Raw genomic sequence first — 21,433 nt, 5'->3', positions numbered from 1 at the left:
ATTAGTGTTGTTGTTGTGATTAGTGTTGTGTTGTGATTAGTGTTGTTGTGATTAGTGTTGTTGTGATTAGTGTTGTTGTTGTGATGATGTTGTTGTGGTTAGTGTTGTTGTTGCTGTGATGAGTGTTGTTGTTGTGATTAGTGTTGTTGTTGTGATGAGTGTTGTTGTGATTAGTGTTGTTGTGATTAGTGTTGTTGTTGTGATTAGTGTTTTGTGTGTGATGAGTGTTGTTGTGGTTAGTGTTGTTGCTGTGATGAGTGTTGTTGTTGTGATTAGTGTTGTTGTTGTGATGAGTGTTGTTGTGATTAGTGTTGTTGTTGTGATTAGTGTTGTTGTTGTGATGAGTGTTGTTGTGATTAGTGTTGTTGTGATTAGTGTTGTTGTTGTGATTAGTGTTGTCGTGTGATGAGTGTTGTTGTGATTAGTGTTGTTGTTGTGATTAGTGTTGTTGGGATAAGTGTTGTGTTTAGTGTTGTTGTCATGAATGTTGTTGTTGTTGTGATGAGTGTTGTGTTTAGTGTTTGTTGTTGTGATGAGTGTTGTTGTGATTAGTGTTGTTGTTGTTGTGATGAGTGTTGTTGTGGTTAGTGTTGTTGCTGTGATGAGTGTTGTTGTGGTTAGTGTTGTTGTGATGAGTGTTGTTGTGATTAGTGTTGTTGCTGTGATGAGTGTTGTTGTGATTAGTGTTGTTGTGGTTAGTGTTGTTGTTGTGATGAGTGTTGTTGTGATTAGTGTGGTTGTGGTTAGTGTTGTTGTGATGAGTGTTGTTGTGATTAGTGTTGTTGCTGTGATGAGTGTTGTTGTGATTAGTGTTGTTGTGGTTAGTGTTGTTGTTGTGATGAGTGTTGCTGTGATGAGTGTTGTTGTGGTTAGTGTTGTTGTGATGAGTGTTGTTGTGATTAGTGTTGTTGCTGTGATGAGTGTTGTTGTGATTAGTGTTGTTGTGGTTAGTGTTGTTGTTGTGATGAGTGTTGTTGTGATTAGTGTGGTTGTGGTTAGTGTTGTTGCTGTGATGAGCGTTGTTGTGATTAGTGTTGTTGTTGTGATGAGTGTTGTTGTGGTTAGTGTTGTTGTGGTTAGTGTTGTTGCTGTGATGAGTTTTGTTGTGATTAGTGTTTTTGTTGTGATGAGTGTTGTTGTGATTAATGTTGTGATTAGTGTTGTTGTTGTGATGAGTGTTGTTGTGATTAGTGTGGTTGTGGTTAGTGTTGTTGCTGTGATGAGCGTTGTTGTGATTAGTGTTGTTGTTGTGATGAGTGTTGTTGTGGTTAGTGTTGTTGTGGTTAGTGTTGTTGCTGTGATGAGTGTTGTTGTGATTAGTGTTTTTGTTGTGATGAGTGTTGTTGTGATTAGTGTTGTTGTGATTAATGTTGTGATTAGTGTTGTTGTTGTGATGAGTGTTGTTGTGATAAGTGTTGTCCTCACTCCGCACGTACGGTGGTGCCAAAGAAGAAGTTCAACAAAGAAGTTCAACACGCACACACACAGTGACTTTAACATTTGTGTAGTGACTTGTAGCGTCACTACTGTGGATAGGCCTCGGCAAGGTAAGGTAAAAGTTAAAAAGTAAAAACGAGCCTACCTTTACCCTACCTTTTACCTTAACACAATACAATCACTCTACCCTACTTTTTACCTTTTAGCAGGTAAGGTAAAAGGTAAAAAGCAACGAGCCTACCTTTTACCCTTACCCCATATAGATTACCCAATTACAGGGTAATTACTAGGGAACTACTACACATGAAAAAGGTTTATAACGGTAAATGCTGGGTAGAGTGCTTTATTAATATAGATTACTCTCGATGATCCCAATTTTGCACGCTTGTTGTTGTCATTGTTGTTGTCGTTGTTGTCGTCGTCGTTGTCGTCGTTGTTGTATCCTCAAATCTTGTAACTACATTTTTACCCAATTCCTAATGTGGTATCGACTGCAAACTTGGTATACTTATGTCATACTGATGACAACACTATATTCTATGATAAAATACTTTTATATACGTGTAATAAAGGACTCTTCCACTGTGTCTGTTGTCCTTTATTTGGGTTCTTACAACTTTGCCCCACACGGCCCTCGCTCAGAGCCTTCCGCTTGGCAGCTTCACAGCTGCCGTCGCTCACGTAGCCTTTTCTCCCCGCTCCCGATGCAGCTCCGCTGCAGGCTTCCCTCTTAGCCTCTCCACCCTTGTGCAGTCTCTCAGCTGCTCTCCCTGCAGCCCCACCGCTGTTCTCCGTTCCACCCGTGCCCGGACACCGCTGGCCAACGGTGCCGAGTCCCACCGCGTGGCGATCGCGCACCTCTCTGCCCTCTGCCCTGCGTGGCCTCCTCCTGTCTTTATTCTCACACTCTCCTCCCGTCTCTTCCGGTTACCGCCCTTAAGAGCTTACCCCTCTCCCCCACGTGACCTAACCCCTCCCCCCGTGACGTCATATCCGCGAGGCCGTTTATGCCCGCATTACACCACCCTCCCCCGTGGAAAAAATTCCAGCCGTCCACGGCTGAACAACAACAACAACAACAAGTAATGCGAGCGACCAGCAACCATTAGACATGCAAGGACAACGAAGCATACAATGAATATAACAATAACAACAAGAACAGTATCAATCAACGAAAAGTAAGGGACTTCGACCGCGTGCGGGTCGCCGGCCCGTCTCGGACGGGCGGCGGCCCCCCTGCAGACCGAGAACGTAAAGGGGTTTTAGGAGCGACAGGATCAAAACTTCCTGTCGCTTTTGGAGGCCCGCCAACGCCACGGTCCCGTTTCCCCGAAGGGCCAGAGTCCGGGGTGTCCCGCAATCGTGTCCGCGGCGGGGTCGGAAGGGCGGCGGGGCTCGGCGTCCCCGCAGCCGTGGTAGGCCCACCCCGAGCAGAGTCCTCTGTCTCCTGCAGTGTCACGGCCGGCTTGTCTGTAAAAGGCACGACAGGCGCTCTTGCAGGGTCAACAGGCACAGGCAAGGGTGCGTCGGCAGCAACAGACCCCGGCAAGGCAACATCAGGAGATGACGCATCCGTTTGAGGGGCCACATATGGTTTCAAGCGAGACGTGTGAACGTACCAACGCCGAGATCCGAACCGAACACGTGCAGACTGTGGGTTGGGAACCTCGATGAGCCGAACAGGCCCTTGCCATGGTTTATGTAATTTAGGGGAGGTCCCTGGCCGCACCTGTGGGCAATGCAGCCAGGCCATGTCCCCCACCTTCCAGGGGCACTTCCCCTTAGAGCGTCGAGCGCACCGTTCGTTCCGGGCCTGGGCTTTGGCCGTAGCCATGCGGGCCCCTTCCCGCGCCTCAGTGACGCGGCGAACGGTGTCCTGAATGTAATCAGGAAGAGGCTTAGTAGGTCCCCTCACTCCTGTTCCCAATTGCACATCCATCGGCAGCACGTTTTCGCGACCGTACATAAGGAAAAACGGCGAATATCCTGTAGACGCATGCGGCATCATGCGGTATGCCGAGAGTACCCCAGGGATATGCAAATCCCAATCCGCTTGTTTTTCACTCACCGTGTGACACAGCATGGCGGACAAAGTCCGATTCAGCCGCTCGACCATACCATCCGTCTGCGGGTGGTAGGGAGATGTCCGGATCTTTTTAGTTCCCAGAGCCGCGCACACTTCCCCCAACAACTTTGAAGAAAAATTCCGGCCTTGATCCATGAGGAGCCTCTCCGGCGCGCCCTTGTCCATAATGTACCCGAATAGAAAGGCGTCCGTAATGGACGCCGCCGACTGGTCGGGCAAGGGCCAGGCCATCGGCCAGCGGGAGAAGTACTCCACCCCAACTAGCAAGTATTTATTACCTTTAGCGGATGGCGGGAAGGGTCCCAAAATATCTAACGCCACCAGCTCATTAACTCGAGACACCCGAATAGACTGTATCGACGGCACATATGGGTGTTTAGGCGGCTTCCGCCGGGCACAATCGGGACACGCGCGAACGTGCCCGACGACATCCGTTGTCATGCCGTGCCAAAAGTAATCTCGCTGCAACGTCAATAGGGTCTTCTACACCCCCAGATGTAACAGCGTGTCGCAATGCAGAGTCCTAATCAATTCGTACCGCAAGGATGCCGGTACCACAAGACGCCAGCGTTCCTGTGTAGGGGTGTTAAAGAGAGGGCCCGTTATGCATGGCAGCCTATGGAAAACAAACACAGTGGGCGGGGCTACGTAAGTGCACGAGGAGGTGCCCTCTACGACGTCCGAGCCAGACACCCTGGGGGGGGCTGGTTCGAACGTTATGATCCCCCGGGGCCCCACCCCTCAGGGAGGGGTTGGGTATAAAAGGGGATGTTCAAAGGGCTCGAGTCAGTTATGTTTAAGCTAAGGGAAGAAGACTGAAGACGTCTTAGATAGAGCCCTGGACTCCCCTAGTTCGATGTCCTTTTCAGGGCCGGACAGGACTGAGCCAGCGGCGTGGTCCCGAAAGCCAGAGCCGGTGCTCTTGTAAGAGCTGGTCTGGAACTCCGGGTACCGGGCCCGACTTACCAGTGTCGGGCCAGTTAGCCTCCCCTAGCCCATTAGTGGAGGATTCGGGGCTAGGACAGAGTTAGCTAGGGGTGTATCCCGAGTTATACGGGTGAGGGGGCCGATACCCCCTCGAGTGTGTATATGCCCACTGTCGTATTGTGAAATAAATATACGTGTGCCTCAACCTCGGCGTCAACCGTCTTCACCGGTACTTCAACTGGTGTCAGAAGTAATTCGAACATGGACACGCGGAAAACAGCGCGGGCCAAAGTACCGCAGGAGGAAGACACTGCCGAGATCGTCGAGCCCGAGACGGCTCCACAAGACAAGGTGCAGCCGGGGCCTGACGCCTCCTTACCGGGGCATCGAAATGAAGAGGGGCCGCAGCCAGACGCGTTACGGCTGGCTCACGGGAGGCTGGCGGAGCTGCTGTATGCCGCTGCCGCCACGCTGGAGACCATCACGCGACTAGGGGCCGGTGATCCAACACGGGGCGAGGCGAGCCAACGACCAGGGCGCCTTCCCGCCATTTCGGAGCAGTCCGAATTTGAAATTCCCGCCATCGACGCTACAGCTGTTCGGGGAGTGGCCAGCCTAGACATCCGCTCCGACATCGCCGTCGCTGAAGCTGCAACGTCATCACAAGCGCGACAGGCGATCCCATCGGCCGTTCGCACCGACGCACAGCCGAGTGGTGGTGACATCAGCCTGCGGGAGTCCACAACGACCGCTGCGCTTCATCAGAGACTGCCCCCGCTGAAGGAGTTCATCGGCGCGGAGGGGGACTGGGCCGGTTTTCGCCGACGTTTCCTCGCCCATCAGGAGATGGCGAAATGGTCCGATGAGGAGGCTCTCTGCGCGCTGCCGGCGCTCCTCGACGGCGACGCGCTCGCCGCCCTCACATCGGCGCCGAGAGAGAAGCGGTCTACGTTACCGATGGCACTACAGCTGCTGAGCGGGGTCTATGGACCATCGGCTGAATGCCGACAGCAATTTTACGACCGCAAGCGGGGTGAGAAGGAGTCGCCCCTAGCATATCGGATGAGCCTCCTGGCGATGGCTAAGTCGGCCTTCCCTCGTATGGACGTCGACGGCGTGGACGCGATGGTCACGGAGAAGATCCTCCTCCTGGCAGACGACCTTGACATCGCGGTCGTCGCCCGGGAGGACGAGGAGATGACATCGCTCCAGGCGGCGCGGCTCCTCCACGCCAACCTCCTGTCACTGCGGCGGAAAGCCAGCAGGGCATCGGCGGGGCGTGCGGTGGCTGCAGCCACCATTCCGACGGAGGAGCTCTACGCCGTCGACCACCGACCGCAACAGGCGACAGGAGCACGGTCGGGCCGGGACGGGCCGGGCCGTTTCAACCATCCGTCTCCTCCAACGGCGCTCCCGCGGTGTTTCAACTGCGGCGTCCGGGGCCACGTCGCCTCGGGGTGCCGCGCTCCTCGACAGCGCGGGACGACACCTCAACGGGACGACGGGCCTCATCACAAGCTCCACCATCATAACCCGGCGAGTCGCGGCACCCCACATGTTTGGCCCACGCACACACCCGTCACGCACTCAAACACCGCAACGAGAGGGGGCCGATATCGCGCACCATCGCGCCATCACGCACCACCCCGGGTACTCATATCGAACCCGGCCAGTGGTCCGTGCTGGCCGATCGTGTGGTAGCCGCATCGTCGGGGTCGTCGGCCGTTGTGGGGCACATCGACGGGGTTGAAGTGCGCATCCTGGTCGATACGGGAGCATCGGCGACCATTATTTCGGAGTTGATTTACAATATTCTCCCTGTCCGGAGTCGTCCTTTGATGCCCATTCTATGCGGCTAACGGGGGCTCACTTGGCATCATCGGACAAATTCGTGCCCAAATTTGTATTGGGGATATTAAATTGTCTGGGCCGATTTTTGTTTCCTCCTCGCTGGCGGTTCCGTGCCTGCTGGGGACGGACTTCCTGGCCAAAATGCCGATTAGGATATTGATCGACCAGGGATGTATTGAGCTCCCGTCGGGCAGACGCATGGCGTTTCTGCCATCGCCTGTTACGACTCGGACGGCGTTCGCGACGGTGCCGGCATTCGTAGAGAGAACGGTGCGCGTCCCTCCGGGGGCGCAAATGTTGATTCCCTTGAAACTTCGGCGGCCCTTCGCTAAGGGTGTTGGGGCCCAAGGGGTTCTGCTGGGGCCGTCTAGGGCCAGGGTTAGTGGACCTCATTTACTTCCGGCCCAGACCATAGTAAGAGGGGACGGTGAACCCTTCATCGCGGTCCTCAATGTGGGCTCGCAGACGGTGGTGGTCCCACAGGGGACCGTGCTTGCTCACGCAACGCCGGTGCCATGTGAGGAACCCGTCGCAAATCACGTCAGCGTTGTCCCTGCGCCGCGACCGCATTCGGACAGCGATGAAGGGTGGCTCGAGGCGCTTTGTGCGGGATCGACGGACCTGTCAGATTCAGAGCGTCAACAACTTAAAACACTACTGCGGGAATTTTCCGACGTTTTTAGTCGGAATAAATACAATTTGGGTTGTACTCACCTGCTGCGTCACCATATTGACACAGGTGACAGCGCGCCAATTCGCCAAAATCCATTTCGGTTGAGTCCCGCCGAAAAGGACCATGTCAAATCGGCTGTTGATGACATGTTGGCTGCCGACATCATTTCTCCTTCCACCAGCCCTTGGGGAGCGCCGATCGTCCTGGTTAAAAAGCAGGACGGTTCGTTGCGGTTTTGCGTTGATTTCCGGCGTCTTAACAAAATTTCGGTTGCCGACGCATACCCGCTCCCTCGGATGGATGAATCGCTGGACGCCTTGGCGGGAGCGCGATTCTTTTCCACACTGGATTTACTTTCGGGATTCTGGCAGCTTCCTCTGGACGATGATTCAAAGCCTAAAACTGCTTTCCGTACACCGCATGGCCTGTTCCAATTCAACCGGTTGCCGATGGGCTTACACTCAGCGCCGGCAACTTTCCAGCGTTTGATGGAATTGGTTTTGGCTGGATTGCAATGGGAGTCGTGCCTCATTTATTTGGATGACGTTATCGTCTTTAGTAAAACTTTTGACGAACATCTCCAGAGGTTGCGGGCGGTTTTCCTAAAGATGCGGGCTGCTAATTTGAAATTCAAGCCCCAAAAATGCCATTTGTTGCGCGATTCGGTGCGTTATTTGGGGCACATCGTGGGACGCTCAGGTATTGCTACCGATCCCGCCAAAACGCAGTGTGTCAGCTCCTGGCCGACTCCCACCTCGGTGGGAGAGGTCAGGAGTTTCATTGGGTTCGCGTCGTATTACCGACGGTTCGTCGCTGATTTTGCGACAATTGCAAAACCCCTGCACGCTTTAACATCTAAAGGGGTTCGGTTCCACTGGGGTCAAGAGGAGGAGGCTGCTTTCTGCTCCCTTCGGGACGCCCTGGTAAAAGCCCCTCCCTTGATTTACCCAGATTTTTCTAAGCCCTTTTTGCTCGACACCGATGCGAGCAACACGGGTATTGGGGGTGTGCTTTCCCAGGTGGTTGATGGCGTGGAACGGGTGGTCGCGTACGGTAGTCGGGTGTTGTCTCCTGCGGAGCAAAGATATTGTGTCACCCGTAGGGAACTGTTGGCAATTGTCTATTTCATCCAACAGTATCGCCCATATCTGTACGGTCGGCATTTCACCGTCCGCACAGATCATGCGGCACTACAGTATGCCCTGCGAGTTCAACAACCATCGGGACAGTTGTCTCGATGGTTGGAGGTTTTCCAGGACTTTGATTTTGAAACCACCTACCGTAAGGGCGTTCGCCATACGAATGCGGACGCTCTGTCGCGCATGCCAACCACCTCCGAATGTGCATGCCTCCTGGGGTCGGGACGTTGCAGGCCTTCAGGGGACGCATCGGTTCCGATCTTGGCAGCCACCGACGACGACGAACCATTGGTTACTAATTCGATCGAACAACAGAGAAGAGATTCCCTGTTGGGGTTGCCCGTCACTGAATGGGGGCGCCTCCAAATGGAGGATACCTCCCTCCTCGGGTGGCGTCGTCGCGTCGGGGGTGCTGGGCGTGTGAAGGGTGATTCGGATGCATGGGAAATAGTGCAAGGTCTGCTGATGCATTGGGACGGCAAATCCCAGCGACATCGGCTGGTGGTCCCTTCTGGGTTGCGAGGCAAGGTGGTGTGGGCCGCGCATGAGCGCCTATTACACCTGGGGACCCAAAAGACTCTTGCACTGCTACAACTTGATTTTTTTTGGCCTGGCATGACGAGGGATGTTGGGGATCTATTGGGATCATGCCCTCGGTGTGCGCAACGGAAACCGCCGGCGCGGGAGTCTAACCCGCCCTTGCAATCGATCAAAGTGTCCAGAATAAATGAGCTTGTCGCGCTGGACATTTTGGGCCCATTTCCCGCCACCCCCAGGGGCAATAGGTATTTGTTGACTGGTGTCGAGTATTTTACACGCTGGCCGATGGCCTGGGCACTGGCCAACCAGTCGGCAGCAGCCATCGTGGAGGCCTTTGTTCAGGGATACGTCCTGGACAAAGGTGCTCCGGAGCGGCTGCTGACCGACCAGGGCAGAAATTTTTCCGGTAAATTACTCAAACAAGTCTGTGACCTCCTAGGCACGAAGAAAATTCGTACATCCCCGTATCACCCGCAAACTGACGGGATGGTCGAGCGCCTGCATCGCACCATTACGTCAATGATGTCACAGCAGGTCTCGGACTCACAGACTGACTGGGACCTGCATATTCAAGGGGTCTTGGCGGCATACCAGATGGCACCCCATGCAGCTACGGGATTTTCCCCCTTTTACCTCATGTACGGTCGCGAACCCGACCCGCCTGTTCGCGCCCAGCTGCAGATCCCCGAGCCGCAAGGGAAAACTAAATTGGCTGACCACGTCAAATTTAATCTGGCCAAATTAACAGAGGCGCGGGATGCTGCAATGCTAAACTCGGACCTCCGTCAAAAGGCGAATGAGCGCCTCAGGCTGGGTCGGGCGCACATGATACAGTGGAAGCCGGGGGACAAGGCATGGCTGCACTGTCCCTAAGTGCCACTGGCTACCTCCTCTAAGCTGGTGCGGCCGTGGCGGGGCCCTGTGGAGGTGGTCGAAGTTTTGCGACCACAGTGCGTGCGCATTAAATGGGGGAAGCGGCGATGGTTCGTGCACCCCTCTAGGTTAAAACCCTTCGTTGCGGTACACAAACCCACTTCACACATGCGTGGCCAAACGTGTGGGGGGTCGACCGACTCATTGGGTCCGTCTCCGTCGTTCTCACCTAATGCCTTGCCGGCCGTGCCACCTCCAGGTGCATCAGGACTGACGGGCTCACGCCCGACCACCCCTCCTGGGGATACCGACGGTCGCGCGGCATCGGATGAGGACTCACTCCGGGATGGACAATTGCCACCTGACGGTCCGCCACCCGGGGTTACCCCGTGTGAGGGGCCCGCTGCAAGGACGCGCGCAAAAATGCGCAGACTGTTATGAGGCCGGAAGATGTGTACATAGGTTGTGTTCATCGTGTGTTGTGTGGGTGGTGTGTTCCCTGCCCATTGAATGTACATATGTTGGGTTCATTGTGTGTTGTGTGGGTGGTGTGTTCCCTGCCCATTGAAATGTACATACGTTGGGTTCACCTGGTGTTGTGTGTATGGTGGGTTCCCTGCAAATTGTATATAGGTTGTTTTTTTTACGGAATTCGTATTTATTCAAGGGGGGGTGCATCGGGTTGTTTTCTCTTCTTGCTGTTGCATTTTGTTGTGTTCTTGTTGCTGTTCTTGTTATTGTTGAAAAATAGTGAGGCACACGCGCGGTCAAGGTGTAAATGCACTTTTATTGTCATTTTTGTATGTTGGCAGCCGGGACGGCTGCAAGCTATGCGGGGGGGGGGGGGTGATGTAGGGGTGTTAAAGAGAGGGCCCGTTATGCATGGCAGCCTATGGAAAACAAACACAGTGGGCGGGGCTACGTAAGTGCACGAGGAGGTGCCCTCTACGACGTCCGAGCCAGACACCCTGGGGGGGGCTGGTTCGAACGTTATGATCCCCCGGGGCCCCACCCCTCAGGGAGGGGTTGGGTATAAAAGGGGATGTTCAAAGGGCTCGAGTCAGTTATGTTTAAGCTAAGGGAAGAAGACTGAAGACGTCTTAGATAGAGCCCTGGACTCCCCTAGTTCGATGTCCTTTTCAGGGCCGGACAGGACTGAGCCAGCGGCGTGGTCCTGAAAGCCAGAGCCGGTGCTCTTGTAAGAGCTGGTCTGGAACTCCGGGTACCGGGCCCGACTTACCAGTGTCGGGCCAGTTAGCCTCCCCTAGCCCATTAGTGGAGGATTCGGGGCTAGGACAGAGTTAGCTAGGGGTGTATCCCGAGTTATACGGGTGAGGGGGCCGATACCCCCTCGAGTGTGTATATGCCCACTGTCGTATTGTGAAATAAATATACGTGTGCCTCAACCTCGGCGTCAAGCGTCTTCACCGGTACTTCACCTGTAACCCTTCCCTCCACATAAGCAGTCCGTCGCGGAGAGCGGTTCCCGGCGTTCCCCCGGAACCCGGTCCCCCACTCTCCTTCGCAGCCCGACTCCGCAGGGTCCCCAATGAATCGTCCAGCATTTGTTCACGAATCCATACAGCCCTTGGACGGTTCAAAACCCCATCAGCCGGTCCTGGCCCCACTGGAGCCTCAGGCACCTCGACCGCCAACACAACAGGCTGAGGGGGCTGCTGGATCGGCGCACACCTATGCGTCCCCGATGCGCAGGCCTTTAAACGCCGCCTCCTCCGGCGGTCCCCAATCAAATTTTCGTCCTTTACCCGTAAGGAGGTGCAGAGGCCTCGCGATCGTTGCAAAATTGAGAACAAACCTACGATAATATGAGGCAAACCCCAAAAACCGACGCACATCCCCCACCGTGGCCGGGGTTGGCCAGTCACGGACGCACGCCGTCTTGTCCGGATCCATGGCAACCCCATCCGCACTAACAATATGTCCAAAATAGCGCACGGACCGTTGCAGTAGGTGACATTTCTTAGGTTTAAATTTCAATTTTGCGGAACGCATCCTGGCGAACACCGCCTCCAACCTCAGTAAATGTTCGTCAAATGTGCGGCTGAAGACGATAATATCGTCTAAATATATCAGACATGTCTCCCACTGCAACCCCGTTAATACCAGTTCCATCAACCTCTGAAATGTGGCGGGGGCAGCATTCAACCCCATCGGAAGACAATTAAATTGAAATAACCCCTGCGGCGTACGGAAAGCAGTCTTTTCCCGCGAGGACTCATCGAGGGGAAGCTGCCAGAATCCCGAAGAGAGATCCAGCGTCGAAAAGAACTTCGCCCCCGACAAGGCATCGAGGGAATCGTCCATACGCGGCAGGGGGTACGCATCTGCCACGGACACTTTATTCAATTTCCGAAAATCCACACAAAATCGCAATTTCCCGTCTTTTTTCTTAACCAAGACCACAGGCGCACCCCATGGGCTATTAGATGGAGATATTATGTCCGCAGCCAACATTTCATCCACTGCCCCTCGAACATGATCTCGCTCCGCCGGACTCATCTGATGCGAGTTCAACCGAATAGGAGCAGCGTCTCCAGTGTCAATATGATGAGAAAGCAAGGAGGTGCGTCCCAAGTCCAGATCGTCGGAGCTAAACACATCCGAATAATTCAACAATAGCGCGCAAAGCGCGAACCGTTGTTCCCTGGAAAGGGAAGAATTTTCTCCGCACAATTCGGCTATCCAGCGATTATCTGGGGCCGCATAGGCTGAAACACCGGCAACCATCTCCCGGCGGCCCAGATAGTCCTGGGCCGTAAACGCTGTGGTGGCGTGTGCCACAACCGTTCACAGCCGGCAGACACACATTTTCCGTACTCCCATTAAGCACTTGCAAAAATGGCTGCTGGTCCGGCCGGATAATAGTCTGTGCCCCTACGAGCGCCGATCCGCCCGTTATAGTAGCGGACGGCGATAACAAAACTCCAGTTGCTCCCTCTCGACCAGGTACAAGTTTCCGATACCGCAAAGGGATAAGCATCTGTGAGCCCGGTGGAATGTCAACAGATACCTCAGACAGCGCCTGCACCTGGCCGACCGGAGCAGGTCGCCCCCAGGGCGACGGCAGAAATGTAATTTTACGACCCCCCGGTAATTCGATACAGTTTTCATTAATTCTAATTAGAATGGGCATTTTGGCCAGAAAATCAGTTCCCAACAAACACGGAACCGCAAGGGACCTCGAAATTAACACAATTCCCGAGGCCGACACTCCCCCGATAGATATATTGGCGTCCACCTGGCCCACAATGCCCATACTACCAAGTCGAAAAAGATGGCAAGCTACCCTTTTTGGATGTCCTAATTAAAAGGAGACCTGATGGTTCAATGAGCCACTCTGTCTACAGGAAAGCCACCCATACGGATGCTTACCTAAAACCGGATTCCCACCACCATCCATCCCAGAAGAATTCCCTCATCAAGACTCTATACCATAGAGCCCAATGCATCTCCGACCAGGAACACATTGCCAGTGAACTCAAGCACGTACGCCAAGTTCTTAAGGCTAATGGTTACTCCGACTACAAAATCCGCAAAGCCATCACTCCAACCATCAAGAAGGATCCTGTTGAGGAGCCTTTCAAGACCATCACCTTACCCTACATTGCTGGGGTCACAAAAAAGATCTTCAAAATCCTGATTAAACACAAGATCCAGGTCCAATTCAACACAGTACATAAAATCCGTGATCTGGACCCGTCTGTAAAAGATGTGGTTCCAGACATACAGTACCCTGGCGTCTACAAACTAAGTTGCCTCTGTGGTAGCAGTTACATTGGGGAAACCAAACGACATGCCTCGGACCCCATCCGTGAACATAAAGCAGACCTGAAACACGGTAGGACAAACACCTCAGCAGTGGCAGATCACTGTTACAACTCAGTGGGCTCACATAACATTGACTTCTCCAAGACAGAGGTTCTCTGCAAGCCATCTGGCTATCATGAGAGATTCGTTCATGAGGCGATCCACATATACAAACACAGAGACAATTTCAACCGAGAAGATGGATTCTGGCTTAGCAATCATTGGAAGGACGTAATAAACCATTTCGGATCTTAACTGATTGTGTTCACGTTTACGGTGACTTTCAGACCGCGTTCCACTCACTGGCATTGTATTCTCCGCAGGGAATGGATTCTTTGCTCCGCTGCAAGTTTTCCCCCCACGACTCACCCATTGACACGACGGTCAATGGTACAGTGTATAATAACAAATAGTATAACATTTATATGCTTAATACAATGTACAAAGTAATATATAGTATCGTAATTGTATAGTAAACATATAGCAGTGTGATACACATTAGGGTGGGTAGAATAATACATAGTGTTATATTAAAATGTGGTTTATAGCAAGACAGTATGTAATTTAATGTTGGGTTTATCTATGGCAGTACGGTGTATGCTCGTGTGATGTAAGAGAATAAAGTTTAGATGGAAGCATATTATATAATTTTTACGACGTAGAATTGTAATGTATTACTTGCTGTTAGTAACTCAGCTTATTGTAGAGTATAGTAAATATACTGATGGTGCTATGCAGTTTATACTTTAGTTTTTTTTTTATGTAGCTTGGCAGCGTCTCATTCTTCACCTGAAGACGGCTGCATGCGTTGTAGCCGAAACGTCGTGAGAATTATTTTATTTTATTATGTTTTTTTATTTTTATTTTATTACTTCCCTTCTACGTGACTTTACCGAAAGAACCAAGAACATACTACCCCCGTTCGCCGCAACGCAGGAATCGTAAACCGGACGCACGGCCTCTGGTGGGATGCCCAACAGATGGAAAATTACATCCGATATAATGGTCGCGGACGCCCCGGAGTCCACTAAAATGCGCACGTCCACCCCTTGTATAGAACCCGGTACAGTGGACGAACCAGTAGCGGCCGCGACGACCCGCCGTGCCAATTTATGCCACTGCGTTACTGAGCGGCATGGCCCAGTCGATGGCCTCCCGTTATTAACAACACCCGGATCGCGCGACAACGGTGATGAATGAGGTGTCAAGCCTTGCCGGGTGTCTGGTGCGCACCGACTTGCCTGTCCTGGAGGATCCTTCCGCGGCACGTCTGCTGTCGAGGCCTCCTGCTGGGGCGGACCTGGGATACGGGCCCAGCAGTCCCTGGCGTAATGGCCCTTACGACCGCAGCGGAAGCACTCGATGTCGTTGCGCCGCGCCGCAGGCCCCCCATCCCGACGCTCCCGCGTCGGCGGCGCAGATCGCGGCCCCGGTCCACCGCGGGCCGACCACTGAGCAGAGGCGGCTGTCAGCTCTTGCGGGCCCCCCCCGTCAGGAACGTACACCGCCTTCTTGGGATCCCAACCCACGGCACCTCCCTCGACGATGGGCCCCCCCGTCCACGCCGTGACTTGCTTCCAGCGGCGCAGGTTGAACTGGGCATCCAGACATTTAGCGGCCGCCCGGGATGTCAGCTTTTCGTGGCCACACACCGGCATAGGGATCTCCAAATCCCGGGACAGCTCGAGCATTTTGCCCAAAATGAGGGGTTCGAGTAGGTCAGGCTCCGTCTCTGGGTATGCGGCCATGGCTAACTCCAAGACAGCACCCCTGTATGTCACCGGCGACTCCTCGGGTGCTCGCTGGCGTTGAACAAACCGGCGGTGAGCATCATCCGGCGGCTCGTATGTATCCGCCATCTCGCCGAAAACTCCCCTCAACGTTTTCTTTTTCTCGGCCTTTATAGAACGGAAGAATCGCACCGACTCGTCGTCGAGAAGAGTTGGTAGAACCTCCAGGGCCTCTGCGTCAGTCCACCTGGCGGAGCGCACCACCACCAAAAATCTGCAGGCGAAAGCACTCCAATCGCCACCGATGGAGAATTCTTTAACAGTTGTCAGATGACGGCTGCGACTCCTCGCTGCGCCGTCCTCGGCAGGTGACTCATCACGCGGCATATTCAAAATGGCGTCGCATCGTGACGTGTCCAAGATGGCGGCTCCCCGCCGCGGAGAGCGCAAGATGGCTGCTTCCCGCCGTTCTTCCCCTGCCACGCCCAAGATGGCACTGGCAGCGCAGGCAAGGCCGAGGCCTGCGGATCACCACCGGGCCTCCCCGACGCCATCGCCGGCGTGACGAGGTCGCACAGTTGCGCCAGCACGGTTTTCAAGGTCTCCAGCTGCGCCGCCATCTGCCTCTATCGTAAGTCCGCGTCCTCCGGCGCGGACGGGTCCACTGACGCGGCGACATCTTGTACTCCCGGACCCGTACTCGTTCCCGCTCGGATCTCCTCCTCCATCGCAGGCAGGTCCACCGCCTAAGGAAGGTCGTCGTCGTCAGATGATGTAGCAGACGATGGTGCAGGAATATTCTTTCTTCTGAGCTGTTTTGACATGCTGTTTCACTTTTGACACCAGTGTAATAAAGGACTCTTCCACTGTGTCTGTCTCCGTTGTCCTTTATTTGGGTTCTTACAACTTTGCCCCACACGGCCCTCGCTCAGAGCCTTCCGCTTGGCAGCTTGACAGCTGCCGTCGCTCACGTAGCCTTTTCTCCCCGCTCCCGATGCAGCTCCGCTGCAGGCTTCCCTCTTAGCCTCTCCACCCTTGTGCAGTCTCTCAGCTGCTCTCCCTGCAGCCCCACCGCTGCTCTCCGTTCCACCCGTGCCCGGACACCGCTGGCCAACGGTGCCGAGTCTCACCGCGTGGCGATCGCGCCACTTTCTGCCCTCTGCCCTGCGTGGCCTCCTCCTGTCTTTATTCTCACACTCTCCTCCCGTCTCTTCCGGTTAACGCCCTTAAGAGCTTACCCCTCTCCCCCACGTGACCTAACCCCTCCCCCCGTGACGTCATATCCGCGAGGCCGTTTATGCCCGCATTACATACGTTATGTTTCGGCTTGGCTCTAATTGTCCACGGTCAACTGACGTTGGCTGTAAATGACCACGGTCCCTTACGTTATGGCAAGCTTCGGGGCCACTTCCTGGAGTCGTGGAGTTCTGGCTATTACCAGTACATTTAATAAAAGCGTGTTTTAATAAAGTTTGTTTTAATATTACTTGTTAAATGTAGGCCACGGACTGCGCCACGGAGCTTTTAGCGGTAAACAAGGTACCGTATTTACCGGGTAATACTTCGCGCTACCTTTACCCTACCGGGCAATTCTTCCGAGCTACCTTGACCCTGTTACCCTTTACCTTTTTACCCCTTGGCATGTCGACACCTTTACCCTTTACCCTTTTACCCGGTAAAAAGGGTCAATTACCTTACCTTGCCGAGGCCTAACTGTGGACACACGCACACGTGTGACGTTACTATGCGGGTGACGTCAGGGCCGGTTCAGGAGATCTGGAGGCCGTGGGTCAGGGCCACGGGGGTTGTGTGAGGCCGTGGCACTCTGAGTGAACCCAGGTGGACACGTGACCGGATCAAGGTGGGGGCGGGGGCCCCGGGGCCACCTCAGGGGGCCACGTGGACAGCAGAGGGAGGAGCTTCTAGAGAGTTCTCGAAGGTGGGCTTGGCCGGGGTGGGGCCCGGACACGCCGAGGCCACGCCCACCTTCGATCTCCACTTCCTGCCCCGCCTCCTCCACCCCCCTTCTCTCTCCCCCCGTACTTCCGAGGCCTACTATACACTATACTATACACTACACTATACACTACACTATACATTGCACTATACACTACACTATACATTACACTACTATACACTACACTACTATACACCACACTATACACTACTATACACTACACTATAAACTTCTATACACTATACTATACACTACTATACACTACACTATACACTACTATACACTACACTATACACTACACACTGCACTATACACTACACTATACACAACACTATACATTACACTATACACTACTATACACTAATATACACTACACTATACACTACACTATACACTGCATTACACACTATACACTACACTATACACTACACTATACACTACACTATACACTACTATACACTAATATACACTACACTATACACTACTATACACTACACTATACACTACACACTGCACTATACACTACACTATACACTACACTATACACTACACTATACACTACTATACACTAATATACACTACACTATACACTACTATACACTACACTATACACTACACTATACACTGCATTACACACTATACACTACACTATACACTACACTATACACTACACTATACACTAATATACACTACACTATACACTACTATACACTACACTACACACTACACTATACACTACACACTACACTATACACTACTATACACTACTATCCACTACACTATGCACTACACTATACACTACTATACACTGCACTATACACTACTATACACTACTATACACTACACTATACACTACACTATACACTACACTATACACTACACTATACACTACTATACACTAATATACACTACACTATACACTACTATACACTACACTACACACTACACTACACACTACACTATACACTACACTATACACTACACTATACACTACTATACACTACACTATACACTACACTATACACTACACTATACACTACTATACACTACACTATACACTACACTATACACTACACTATACACTATACACTACACACTACTATACACTGCACTATACACTACACTATACACTACACTATACACTACTATACACTACACTATACACTACACTATACACTACACTATACACTACTATACACTACACTATACACTACACTATACACTACACTATACACTATACACTACACACTACTATACACTGCACTATACACTACACTACACACTACACTACACACTACACTATACACTACTATATGTAGGACTCGTACTGATGCCACAGCTTCTTGTCTTTCTCGTCTTTTATTCACGCATATAGTTCACACCTCCTCCTCGTCATCCCTCCATGCCTCTCCGTTCGCTCCAATGCATAACCCGCCATCATCATCACTCCATGTCTCTCTGTTCGCTCGCTCCGCTCCGCGACTTCGCTCGCTCTCTCTCTCCCCCAAGGTCCGTTACTCCGCTGCTACCCTACTCTGTACTCACTCCATCCACTGCTACCCTATCTGTATTCTCTCTATCCACTGCTGCCCTTATCGTATCTATTCCTGCTGCTCCGTCTCTGTCCCGGGCGCCAACCACTCCAACTCCAACCAAGACTCTGTCTCTCCGTTACGCTGTGCCTTTATCCCCGAACCAATCAGCCCCAATTCATTATCTCATCCCCCGCTTCGCTACTCGCCCCCAGGCCCCCAGCCTCACGTGATCCTGTTATCGCCGCCAGCCCGGCGCCAGTCATCAGCCACTCACCCTCCTGACCAATCACCGGCCTGCGTCCTCGGTTACCCCCAACACCTGTGGCATCTCCCAATGACCTCCCCCCTAATGGTACAACAACTGTATCCTCAGTTGCCCCCACTGTACGCTGCTCGCTCCCATAGCAACAGAACACGTGGCGCGTGACTTTTCAAGTCCTACATATATAACCTCGTGCCACGACAGACCTCTCGCTTACGTCAGCAGTTTTTCCTTGCTGTGGTTGTCCCACCTGATGACGATTTGCTTGTGTTGCGATCGAAAGGTCGAGATCTATTATTTTCTACCTACGTGACTTTACCGAAAGAACCAAAGAGTATGGATTCCTGCAGTCACGAAAGCTTCAAATCAAGAGTGATACCCCGTGTTGGATATTTTCATGTCATGAGCGGTTGTAAAGGGAATGTGCATCAGAATCGTGTCTATCGAATGACGGGTCATATATTTTTTACTTCCCTCGCCCTTGCAGAGTTGTATTATTCTGTTATCAAACTCCGGGCCGTTGTTCTGCCCTACTCGTGATTGTGTGTTGTTCTGCGGGATGTTGCTCTGCCCTAACAATCTTGATGTTGCTAAATATTAGCCAGGACGGCTATCCTTTTAAAGAGAGCGGGGGGTGATGGAGTATAGCAGGGTGGACTGGTGGCCAGAAGTAGTAATTGCGGGTGTACCCACCCAAGGGGAGACAGTATACATGGGAAAGTCCACAAGCGGAAGAACTGGGCCAAGGGTCATGGAAGGGATCCATCTTTGAGCTCCCAGAACCAGCTAGAAGGTTCGAGAAGCGGGCGTGGCCAAGGCAGGGCCGGGCCCCGCTGGAAGCATGTAAGGGGGTGAGAGAGGGAGCGCGGCTGTCCGTGGGAATCGTGGTCGTCTCGCCGTGGAAGTCGTCATCGCCATCGTCGCTGGCGTCCTTGTCATCATCGCCATCGTCGCCACTGCTGGATAGTCAGCCAGCTATCCAGGCAGTTAGCGCCATCGAACTTGATGTTCAGCGAGTTGTGTCGTGTGAGTACAAGTAATACAAATAAAGGTGCCTCTCCAGTTATTGTCTCCGACATGCAAATGTAGAATATTTATTCCGATGAGTCCAAGAAGGCTTTTCTGTTATAACCGTAACACGCCGACAATATCGCCATTTAATAATAATGATAATACATTTATTTTATACAGTATATTTCCCACGCGCATGGGCGTCCGGACGGGTGTTAGCACGAATGGGTGGGGGGCCTGGCGGGTGAGAGTCCGGAGAAGTGGGGGTCTAGACGGGTGGTGGCACGGACGGGCGTAGATCCAGATGGGTGGTGGCATGAGCGGGTGGGGGCCCAGACAGGTGGCGGTCTGGACGCGTGTGGGTCTGGATGGGTGGGGGTCTGGACAGGTGGAAGTTCGGACGCTTGTGGGTCTTGACGGGTCGTTTCACGAACGGATGGAGGTGCAGATAAGTGGTGGTCCAGATGGGTAGGTGTCTGGACGGGTGGGGGTCCAGGTGGGTGGGTGTCCGCATGGATGATGGCACAGACGGTTTGGGGTCCAGACGGGTGGAGGCACGGACGGGTAGGTGTCTGGATGGGTCGGGGTCCAGGTGGGTTGGAGCCCGGATGGGTGCGGGTCCGGATGGATGAGTGTCCAGACGGGTGATGCCATGAACGGTTGGAATCCCAGTCAGGTGGGTGTCCAAACGGGTAGGGGCATGGACGGCTTGAATTTTGGATGTATGGTGGTCCGAATGTGTGGGGGCACGGACGGGTGGGGGCTCGTTTGGGTGGGAGTACGGATGGGTGGGGTTTCAGATGGGTGGGGGCTCGTTTGGGTGGGAGTACGGATGGTTGGGGGCACGGCTGGGTGGGGGCACGGATGGGTGAGGGCCCGGATGGGTGAGGGCCTGGATGGGTGGGGGTCTGGATGGGTGAGGGCCTGGATGGGTGGGGGCCTGGATGGGTGAGGGCCTGGATGGGTGGGGTCTGAGATGGGTGAGGGCCTGGATGGGTGAGGGCCTGGATGGGTGAGGGCCGGGATAGGTGGGGGCACGGATGGGTGAGGGCACGGATGAGTGAGGGCCTGGATGGGTGGGGTCTGAGATGGGTGGGGGCCTGGATGGGTGGGGGCCTGGATGGGTGAGCGCATGGATGGGTGGGGGCCTGGATGGGTGGGGGCCGGGATGGGTGAGGGCCCGGATGGGTGGGGGCCTGGATGGGTGGGGTCTGAGATGGGTGGGGGCACGGATGGGTGGGGGCCTGGATGGGTGAGGGCCGGGATAGGTGGGGGCACGGATGGGTGAGGGCACGGATGGGTGAGGGCCTGGATGGGTGGGGTCTGAGATGGGTGGGGGCACGGATGGGTGAGGGCCTGGATGGGTGAGCGCATGGATGGGTGGGGGCCTGGATGGGTGGGGGCCGGGATGGGTGAAGGCGCGGATGGGTGGGGGCCTGGATGGGTGGGGGCCTGGATGGGTGAGGGCCCGGATGGGTGGGGGCATGGATGGGTGGGAACCTGGATGGGTGGGGTCTGAGATGGGTGGGGGCACGGATGGGTGAGGGCCTGGATGGGTGAGCGCATGGATGGGTGGGGGCCTGG

At 53.6% G+C, this 21,433-nt stretch overlaps 1 protein-coding gene across 1 annotated transcript in view; it reads left to right on the top strand.

Moving 5' to 3' along the window:
* Positions 1–18,806, top strand: part of LOC133357232 (phosphatidylinositol 3,4,5-trisphosphate 5-phosphatase 2-like) — a 69,724-nt gene extending 50,918 nt beyond the window's left edge. The window contains exons 14-19 of the mRNA XM_061575061.1: positions 2,773–2,852; positions 14,739–14,853; positions 15,506–15,715; positions 16,128–16,200; positions 16,924–17,023; positions 18,789–18,806. Of these exons, the coding sequence (XP_061431045.1) occupies positions 2,773–2,852; positions 14,739–14,853; positions 15,506–15,715; positions 16,128–16,200; positions 16,924–17,023; positions 18,789–18,806 (596 nt within the window). The remainder of the gene's footprint in view (positions 1–2,772; positions 2,853–14,738; positions 14,854–15,505; positions 15,716–16,127; positions 16,201–16,923; positions 17,024–18,788) is intronic.
* Positions 18,807–21,433: the final 2,627 nt, after the last annotated feature.

The sequence above is a fragment of the Lethenteron reissneri genome, chromosome 57, assembly GCF_015708825.2.
Source record: "Lethenteron reissneri isolate LAM-NWPU_2019-01 chromosome 57, ASM1570882v1, whole genome shotgun sequence".
In the NCBI taxonomy this organism is placed as follows: domain Eukaryota; kingdom Metazoa; phylum Chordata; class Hyperoartia; order Petromyzontiformes; family Petromyzontidae; genus Lethenteron; species Lethenteron reissneri.
This window is presented reverse-complemented; position numbering and strand designations above follow the sequence as displayed.